The sequence below is a fragment of the Fulmarus glacialis genome, unplaced genomic scaffold, assembly GCF_000690835.1.
Source record: "Fulmarus glacialis isolate BGI_N327 unplaced genomic scaffold, ASM69083v1 scaffold13587, whole genome shotgun sequence".
NCBI classification, from domain to species: Eukaryota; Metazoa; Chordata; class Aves; order Procellariiformes; family Procellariidae; genus Fulmarus; species Fulmarus glacialis.
In genome coordinates, this window is record NW_009225177.1 from 24,203 (window position 1) to 34,625 (window position 10,423).

Genomic DNA, 10,423 nt, shown 5'->3' on the forward strand with positions numbered 1-10,423 from the left:
GAATCAGCAAATACTGTATATAACATCCAGGAAAAGATACAAACCTGGTCTTGGTAAGAGGCTGCAACAATAACTACCCTAGCCTCCCCTTTTTGTTGGGAGGAGAACTTGACTATGTCTCCCCTACCCACTGGCTGCTGCCCTATGGACACTCGCCTCACAGTCAGTCAGCAAAAGCAGTTCTCTAGAGACTGATCTGAATACCACAAAATACCTCAAGATCAGTAGCTACAGTCAAGTTTGTACTTCTCTGTTTTTACAGCTTGCACCAAACCGACCTCACCAGGACCCTAAGACATGGAACCAGCTATTCAACCTAACAGTACAGAGTTTACCAGTGGAGAACTGGAAATAATTAGAGCACATAAAAGGCAATCTCAGCTTCCAAAGAGCTAAACACCAGACATAACTCAGGCAGATTTAATTCTTCAAAAGTCACAAGATATACATTAATGCTAGCAACCTTCCTGAAAGAAACAAGTTTTAAGAAAGGATGTCAAAGAGGAGACTTGACGCTTTTCTCATCACTGGGCCAGGAATTTCCAGGTACAGAACTCACATGAAGAGAGAAGCAATGATCCAGATTTGATGGGGAGTTTGTCACGGAGTAGTGGTATGACTAAAGGGTAGAAACAATTGATGAAGAGGATTTGGATCTTAATTCCAAGTCCAACACTTCCAGTGATCCAGGAAATGCCACAAAAAGACAGAGACAATTGTCTTCCTCCTTTCTTTATACACAGTTAAAAGTACTTCCATTCTGCAGATGTTAAAACACTATCAATCCACAGTCTGAAAGAACAGTTTTCCTCCTAAAACTGGATCACCAACTTAACACCACCATATAATACTTGTATCTCATCATAAAAGCTGCAAAAGAAGCAATTCTATTGTTCAATCTTCAGCAGTTAGCCTGGTCAGTGCTCTTGTCAAGGATATTACTGTCGTGTACTACAATAATCCAAAACCATGCAAGTCTCTTCTATTTAAACCAGCATTTGTTAACATCATGTAATTAATTTATGCTATCTTAATATATTTATGCCGGACAGGGAAAACAATTTGAAATTCAGGATCTTAACTGGAAACCAATAAAACCTCTTATCGTGAGAAAACCAAATTGAAAAGACTGGACAAAACATAGGTAACCTATCAAGGTCGTAATCTGTGAGCTCTGAACTATCAATATCACTTTAATATCTATACATAAAAATCTCTACCAGGTAAGAGAATCAAAATTAAGACAGTGCTTATAGGATATGGCAACCTGGCTGAAATTGATATTCATTAGAGTACTCTTTGCATGAATAGGAGCATTTGGACTCTGTGGTCTTTATCAGAGCCCCAGCTGGTAATGGTTGAAGGTTAATGCCTTACCCCATTCTGTTCAATTTTCTGTCCTAATTAGTCCTCCAAATCTATAGCTGTGAGCACCAAGTGTCTGTGCTCAAAAGAAACTAATTAATGCTAGCAAATTAGATCAAGCCCAAAGATCCAACAGCCAAACTCTTAAATGCTCCTTGTTAATAGGAAGTGTAGCTGTCAATAACTGCTGTTGGTGGCTATAATGAGGCCTCTTTCTTTCATTGAAAGTGATTTCATTTCTCTTTGTCCTATAAAAGCTGTTCCATTCCCTAATAAAAAAATAAAAAACCCCACACAAGTAAGTTGCAGTGGCAAAGCTAGCAGTCTGACCCATTTCTTGTCATCAGCTGAGTTGAAATGACATGGAGGGGAGAAGAAAAAAATTAAAAAAAACAAATAGGGTAAGTTCCCTCCCCGAACGTTTTCTTCAAAGTTAGACTATTTAAATTTCCATCACCAAGCAACACAATATGCTCTCATATTTCTTTTCTATAAAATCCCCTAAATTAGCTGAGAGTAGTTAATGCTGTAAGTATCATTAAAAAAAGACCACGACGTCTAGGACCTCATTTCTTCAAATTGTAATTTACATATAGCTGTTCTCTCTGCCCAGTTTGTTGGAGCAAAGCTCAATATACCATAATCCCTCTAGAGATTGTATTAATTCACATAGTTAAATGTGATGAGAGAAAATTTTCACTGGAAATACATACAGCTGAACCATTTTTCCAAAATAAAAGCTATTGTGCACAAACAAGATCATCAAACAAAAATTCAGCATCTTACTCTTCAGAAACCCTAAGCAGGGAAAAACACCTAGTAATTTATTACCAGTACTAAATATAGCTGTACACTATCAAAACATCTAAAATAATTTAAGTAACTGACAACTGCACAACATGTACAACAGTAATCTCAACAGCTTCATGTAGTGTCATGGAGTCACACACAATATGACTATAATGTACTTTAATATTCAGCTAATAAATACAGCAACAGAGGATAACACTCTTCTCCCCTTCTGCACCTGCAGTTTTGTCGCCGGATTGAACCTATGTTCTCAATTTATATTAACCTTCCTCTCATGAAAATGAAGTTGCAGGTAATAAGGCAGCGTTCTTTTTTCACTCTCATAAAAGAGGGCTATTCCAGTCATAAAATCTATGATTCCTTCCATGTAACCTTTCAGGCTTTCCATCAAACTCTGAACAATATGTACACAAGCACGTTTAAGCAATTTCTGGTCACTGCAGCTCAATTTAAAAAAAGTTACCCGGAGTTGTCATGTTAACTCACTGATTTTAGCAGTTACTTGATCTTTTTGCTTTGGTCAATTAGAAGATCACTGTATTCCCAGATACTCCTAAAATACATTAAAAAATTGAAAGGACTATATTTTCACAATGAGGCAAAGCAGACGAGCAAAGTTCAGTTATAAACGGTGATTTTAGTTTTAATTTACTTCAAGAAAATAAAAAACTTGAAAATTTTTAAATGTGACCTGTCATGTAATTTCCCACTACTATCAGTCTTAGCATCTGCCAGTGTCAACCTCAGAACCCTGACTGTAGGTACCAACAGGTTAATCCTCCCCCTGCATTCAGCAAGGGTTTGCATCAATTAACAGAACTTGGCCTGCAATACAAAGGAAAGTGAGCAATACCACTGAGTAACATCAAGCTGAAATTTGCTAAGTATTTCACACATTTCATTATCTGCATTTCTGGTAAGAAAGTACATATAAAAAGACTTTTTTTTGAAGAAGGAATATCTAACGGTGTGCTTGGGCATTTAAATGTGCAGCATCACATGCAGTTCAATCAGAAATTTCTTTGGTTTTATGGGCCTTGATGTGTCAGGTGTAAGGGTCATGGTCTAGAGCAGGTGGCCCCTACGGGGACAGAGATAATGTCAGTGACAGGACTGTTGAGTAACTGCACATTATCCAAACTCTGGTTGACACTGGTCATGCTCTACTGTAGAGAAGCCTGCAGTAGTGTTGCATCCCATCATTTTCACTAAGTATCAACATGAGCCCTGAGGAGGAGAGGGCTAGTGGGGAAACTGGAGAATGGGAGGAGGGTGGCTGCTTGGAAATGTCCTTTTCCAGCCACACTTTCCAAACCATTTTTTGAAGTCCTGCCAAGTATCCTAAGAGTTTTTTCAGCAATGTAAATCCAGTTGCCTTAATTACACACTTTCTACAGACAACAGAACCAACATAACAGTTTGCTCCAAGGAAGGTCCTCAACTCAGCACAGGTGGAAACATCCCCCTTTTGTCTCCCTCCTATTAAAAAAAAAAGGCAATAGAACAACTTGTCATCTTGGCCAAATGGGTATCTCCCACAACAAGCTTCAAATGAGAAATGGGCACATTCTTATTTGCAGAGTCACAGGCAGGATCAGGTCTTCAATCATCCAAATTGTTTCCCTTACTTCAGCACCTTCCCAATGGCAGAACCGGGCTGATTGAACTATCTATCCCTGTATTCACCCTGAAAAGTGTGTAGCTCAGTTTCCTACATGAACCCCGGAGCCTTACAAATGAGTCACAATTACAGAAGACATCTGCAAGTCACTCTTGGTGACCTTTAAAGGGTCACCAAACCCAGACCATGTATCAGCAGTAGACAACAAACTTCAGAAGAAAAAAGTTTAGAACTAAAACCCTTGTGTCTGGAGCAAGATTGCTCTTCTCCCAGTAAAAAAAGATTGTGGGGTTTTGGAGAGTAGGGAGAATTGTTTTATAATACAACAAATAGACAAAACATATACAATAAATGTAATACAAAATTACTGTCTCATGACTGACTCAATGATCCAGTACTTTCTTTTTGGGATCTCAACTTAAGACAACTTTTTCAGAGTCCAAACCCACAACCTGTCAAAGTTAGTCAGCTGTTTCTGTTTTTATTTTCCAAGCCAATTAACCCAAAATCAAACTGAACTGAGTGTACAGTCCTTAAAGTACTACTGTTTGGGTATTTCTGTCCTCAATGGTTCTTCTCTACCTAAATCCAACAAGTTAAAAATTTCAGAATCGGTTACTCTGAACAGCAGAATAAGTGCCCTTAAGAAATGGAACAAACATTGCTGTAGACATGATCAAGATCAACAAAAGCTCTTGCAGGTTTTTTAGTGCATGTCCCTTGCTTAAGAGCACAGAGGAGTCATGGAAAGCTCAGCATGACCAGATGAAACTACAGAAGTTTTGATAAGCTAAAGATAACCCTTCTGTGAAAAATGCTAACTTCAGGTTACTGAAATTTGCTATGATTTTGCTTTAAAGAAGTTTACTCAAATGTAAATTTTGTAACTGGAAATTAAAGCCAAAAACTTGACAATTTGAAAGGAAAACAGTTCACTTATGAAATAATTTCACAAAAGCAATGGATGAGGAAATGGCAAATAAATGCTCCTTTTAGCTACTTCAGTTTGAAAGCCCGTATTTTTATACGCCAAGGACGCATTGATACAGAAATACACAGATTTAATATTATTTCAGACAAACTCATGCTCCACTTTGTACAAATACAGTGAAAAGTTCCCGTATGATAATGTTGTTGGGTTTTTTTGTCTGCTTAGTTTTTACGACACTTTTGATACTCCTATAATAGCCCACAATTTCACATACATACAGTGCATGGATATTAACACAGTAAAGCATATTTACATAATGGTCGTGGAAAATTGACTAGTGTTTTGCAGAAAGCATGTTTACCCTCTTAACAAAATTACAAATATATCCATTTTCACTGAAAAAGTGCTTGAAAATCTTAAACACACAGAAATTATTCTGCAACTAAGGTGTACTAAACTCTTGACAAAGAAACAGCACACACAAGAACTATACTGGAACAATCTGAAAAAAGTTCAAAGTAAATTTAAATAATCTAAGTAAAATGAAATATGACCAGATACAATACTTAATTGTTCTTAAAAATTGTAAGATGGACACATTTTCATGGTTATTTCATCCCTAAGTTACTCTGGTACGCTAACACCCGAGCACAGCAATGGGTCACATACTTAACCATTCTAGGGTAGCAGGATCACCTCTTGAGTTAACAAAACCTTTATTTTTTATTTATTTTTTAACCCTTAGGGTTTCTTTTCCCTGGGTGGCTCTTGAACACGTGCTGGACAGGCTGTCACTACTTGCATTATTAGCTCTGCTAAGCACACAGCTCTAGGTGGTACAGCTGCAGGCTAAAGTAACGGACTGTATACAGATGGACCCCCGTGCTCATGCAGAGCACTATTGAATGTATAGGGGCTCCCCATAGGGACAGATAGGAACCTAGCATGATCAAGTAAATTGTAAAAGGCCCATACTTTTAGAATAGCTTTGTTTCCTACATTATTAATGCATTTACCACAATTTCCTCAAGACAAAATGAAACAAAGGTGTATTAATAGGAGTTGTTTAAACAAAATTAACATAGAGCAGAAAAATTCTACACTGAGAGCAAGTTAAATGAGTAGCTGTGTAAACAGCGCAATTTCATGCACATGTGTGCACTCTGTAGCAAACCGGATCACAGGAGTTTTGATTACTTAATTACACAACTTATGTTCATAGCTTATAATTGTTTACAGCATAAAAACCATAGCCTATTTACTCTGATTAACACCTATCCCTGTGTACTAATAAGACAAATTTATTCCAGGAATAATTTCACAATGGGTTTAAGAGATGATAAATTCTGCTGTTCACAAAACTGCTTAAGCTTCATTTCCCATGGTTTGGCCTCTCCCCGCCCATCCAGATTAAAAGGTGTGCAACAAAATAGCTGAACTGATGCTACCATCTTTTTTTTAATAGGGATATGAATGTGGGGTTTGCTTGTCTATTTGAACATAAAAACTGCATCGGAAATGTTCAGTTTCCACCTCTAATTTCCACACAATTTGATCAAAGCTGGCTTACAGGTGGCAGTGGAATGAGGGGGAGACAGATGCATCCATAAACCTAATTTTCCTAAAGATATGCAACTGAACGCTATTCAGGAGAAAGAAGAAAAAAATTATAGCTTTGCCTAACACCAAAAAAAAAAAAAAGATAGCATTTTGCTTTAAAATTTATAGAGGCAAAAACATGGAGAAGCTGCAAGGTAATAGTCCACAACTTAGCTCAAGAATCTCCAATATTGGTTGCTGCCACAGAAAATTAAGATGCCGAAACCAAAGTCCTCATCTTACACAGAGAAAGTTCAGAAGAGAAAAATATACACACACTCTCCTTTGGTCTACCCCCAAAGAAAATGATACAAATAGCATGCTCTCAAAATATTTTTAACTGACGCCCTCTTTCAATGACACACATTACTGTAATTGCTTTTCCTCTTCATTTTTTTTCCCCAGGAGGTATAGAGTTCAAAGTAAAAATGATTCAACTATCATTCAAATGAAAAAAAAGGTGTATTAAGTCCTTCTGGCAGCACTGGAAGTCACCTGTCATGTGATGTCACTTTCCTTTGGCAGATATTCCCAACTCTTTTCCCACTTACTCATCTCAAAATTGTTTTAACACTACTCCTTTATGCCTTTTGGGGAACCCCTAAAAGCATCTGCCTGAAAATATGCTGGTCCACTTTAACTAGACTTGACTCTAAACCTAGTGATAAACATCTAGAAGCCTCCTTTGAAGTTTCTTAGGTAATAGTGAAAGACAAAAAGCCACATACCATTGGGGAAACAATTGTTCTTCCTGCCATGGTAAAAATCACTGAAATAATACAAGCAAAGCAATATGGCAACAAACTAAATGCACTCCTTTGTCAGCAAATACTGTTGGAAGGTGCACAGAAGACACTGCTGAAGATTTGAAGAAATAAGTATTAGAACAAGTTATGCGGTGCAGGAGGTTTGCTATACAGCGGGATCAAAGTACAGATGTTTCTAACTTCTCTCAGCTTATGGTATTTGCATTTCAATAATGAAATGCACGAAGAACTTTTTTTTTTGTGAGCCGCTAAAGGAGAGATGTACCGGAGAAGATATATTCTCAATGGGAAATGGCTTCTTCAAGAAAAACCAATGTTTTATGGAAAAACCATGCAAGTGTAACCACTGGCTGCTTTGATTGGAATAAAAAAGGGATTCCAGGGTAAGGTTACAGAGAGAGCACCGCACATGGAACTCCTTCACTGCATTACTCATAGGAGAGCTATTGCAGTAAAGAAGCCGGAGCCAGGCGTGCACAAAGTGCTACAGGATGACATCGATGTGGTTAACTTTATAAAAACAAGCCCTTCAAATAGTAGCATCTTTACGAGACTTTGTAATGAGATGAGGAGGGACCATGAAAATCTCTTGCACCAGACAGAGGTTCGCTGGTTATCCTGTGGCAAAGTGCTTAAAAGAGTGGTCAAACTTTACACACTTTTCTTTTACAAAAAGACAAGTGTTCCAAATTTGCTGACCTTTTCAGTGATGACAGGTAGCTGTGGTAGTTTGCTACCTAGCAGGTATTTCCAAAAAATAAACACACTTAATGTGCCCTTTCAAGGTGAAGGTGACGTTTTAACAATGAGTGAGAAAGTAACTGCTTTTCAAAAGAAACTTGTGCTATGGAAAGAGCATTTTGAAAACGGATGTTCAGAAATGTTTCCATCGTTATGTGATTTTGGGTTTGGTTTTGTTGCTGAACACAATGTGAGTGTGCCACCTATAAAAACCTCTCATATCTGTACACTTTAAAAGGATAGAAACAGAATTTTCTAACAGCACAATCTTCCAAATGAGAATTTCAGTGGTTTTTGAACCTATTTGTTAAAAATATAAACATGCAACACCTTCCGATTAGTTTGGAAGAACAACTGATTGACATCAGGGAAGATGGTCACTTACTAGCCCAATTTCAAGCAAAACCTTTGCAAAACTTGTGGATGGGATTGAAAAATGAATATCATGATTTTACAGGCAACGATGCACATCTTCCATTGGGATCTACGCATCTTTGTGAGGTATTTTTTTAGCTATGACACCCATTAAAACCAAGTATTGAAATAAACTGAACATAGAACCAGACCTTCGAATTGCTGTATCACAGTGTTAAACAGAGATTTTTAAAAATAATGAAGCATATTCAATCATATAGCTCTCAAGAAAAATATTGTTAGTAATATTTTTAGAGCAAAAAGGGTTTTGTACCATTGATAACTAATATAAAAATTATTTTAAAGTACTGTTTATTTCATCTTTACCTCATCCTTCTTAATCTCTTTTAAATACACATACATTGGGATTGCGCGTTCAGAAATTTTTTATGATGGGGTGAGCAATCAAAAAAGTTTAGAGAGCACAGATCTAGATGACACGAGGCAAATGCCCTCTACTGAAAGCATGCCACTTGTATAGAATAATTCTTTGGACTAATTTTTTTTTTCCATTCTTACATCCCTCTTACAGCAACATTCTCAGCTAACCTGTGCGTAAGTAGCTCTATCTTTCCGGCACTTCAAAAAGTTCCAGATTTCTTCCAGGAATATATGAACAGTTGGGTGTCAGAAAAAGTGGTGATACCCAACTTTAAAAAGTTACTGTCCAGTACTCTTCAAAAGAAAATGAAAACATGCAAAAGTGGACTGCATCATCCTATTTCAACATCTATCTAATGACACATGTGTGTTTATGTGCATGTATCATTAAAATATTGGGACAGGGAAAGGATGCAGTTAGTTGGGAATATTTAAATACATTTATCTTAATGAAGGAGGCCCTAACTGAAGGCTCATAGGAGGCAATTCCATTTATGTAAGTATCAAATATTACATACAGGAATATAGTAACTCTTGTGTTGCTCTGGCATCACATAGTCTAGACCGAGATGTAGAAAGTTTTATATCAATCACATTGAATTACACAGCCTTTGAGAACAAGTCGTTTTGGAAAACAGTCCACATCACCAAGCAGTCAAAGCCAACATGGCAGATTTATACACTTTACTACTGGTTTCACAGTGAACAGTTAAGATGCAGATCATACATATTAATTCTCTGACTATTTGACTTCAAAAACAAGGATTATATTCAGGGCACAAAAGTGAATACATCTGATCTCCCAATGAATATTTGACTCTTACCTTGCACTTTATCTGAACACAGCTCCTTGGCTCGCTCTCTCATTATTTGTGGAATCAAAACATCTTTTTCTACATGTCTCAGCTTAGAATTTTCTGCAAGAGAGGAATTAAAAAAAAAAAGAAAAAAAAAAGATTTTTAAATCTATACACCAGAGAACATCAATCTACAGAAATAACACAGCACTGTTTATATAATACACACTAGTATACTAAAACTTTCAAAAACTAGCTGCAGAAAGTACCATGGAACAACCACACAGACCAAAAGGCAAGAAAATCCAAGATTTAGAAACTGCTCAGACACAAACATGAACATTATCCTGAATATTTCTGTTCTGCTCAATGTGCACAATGAACCAAAAATAATGGAGAAAATTCTGGTAGCACATTCTAATTTCTGCCTTAGTAAACAGAAGTCTGCATACAGACTGCACAAAGGTTGAGAATTACTTTTATTTCAGGATACTAGTATTTTTCTATGTATGTTACCTGCACAAACCGGCTTTTTTACTGTTTTTTACTAAAGCTGAGAAATATAGCACATACTACAGCACAACATGAAATTTGTATTGCTACTTGGAAGACTTCAGTTCTTCAAAAAAAATGTAAGCAGCCTCTTAAATGGAGGATCTAGGAGTTTTTTCATTGAGAAATTCAACTTAACAGAACAAATGCTGCTGTCTGAATTCTGCGCTTAAAAGTACAGTTGCAGTTTGCTTTCAGTTGTCTCAAAACAGAATTCAGTGCTCTGAGCACAGCTAGTAATTTTGAATAGTTAAACAACACAGACCATTTAGAAAAAGAATACTGCATTTCCCAATCCACTTTCTTCAAAATAGAAGGATGAGAATTTATCAAGCACAGCTTTTTACTTCTTAGCTTCAGCGTTAAAAACCCTTTAAAGGATATTTGTTCAGAACATTGTATAGTCCAACACAGTTATACCAAATACCTGGTTTTCCTCCTCAAA

At 36.8% G+C, this 10,423-nt stretch overlaps 1 protein-coding gene across 1 annotated transcript in view; it reads right to left on the reverse strand.

The window, feature by feature from the left end:
- The window catches only part of CMC1 (C-x(9)-C motif containing 1), a gene marked incomplete at its 5' end in the record, with an annotated part of 32,753 nt that extends 23,197 nt beyond the window's left edge, over positions 1–9,556 (reverse strand). The window contains one exon of the mRNA XM_009582405.1: positions 9,454–9,556. Coding sequence (XP_009580700.1) covers positions 9,454–9,556 — 103 coding nt within the window. The remainder of the gene's footprint in view (positions 1–9,453) is intronic.
- Between the last annotated feature and the right edge of the window lie 867 nt (positions 9,557–10,423).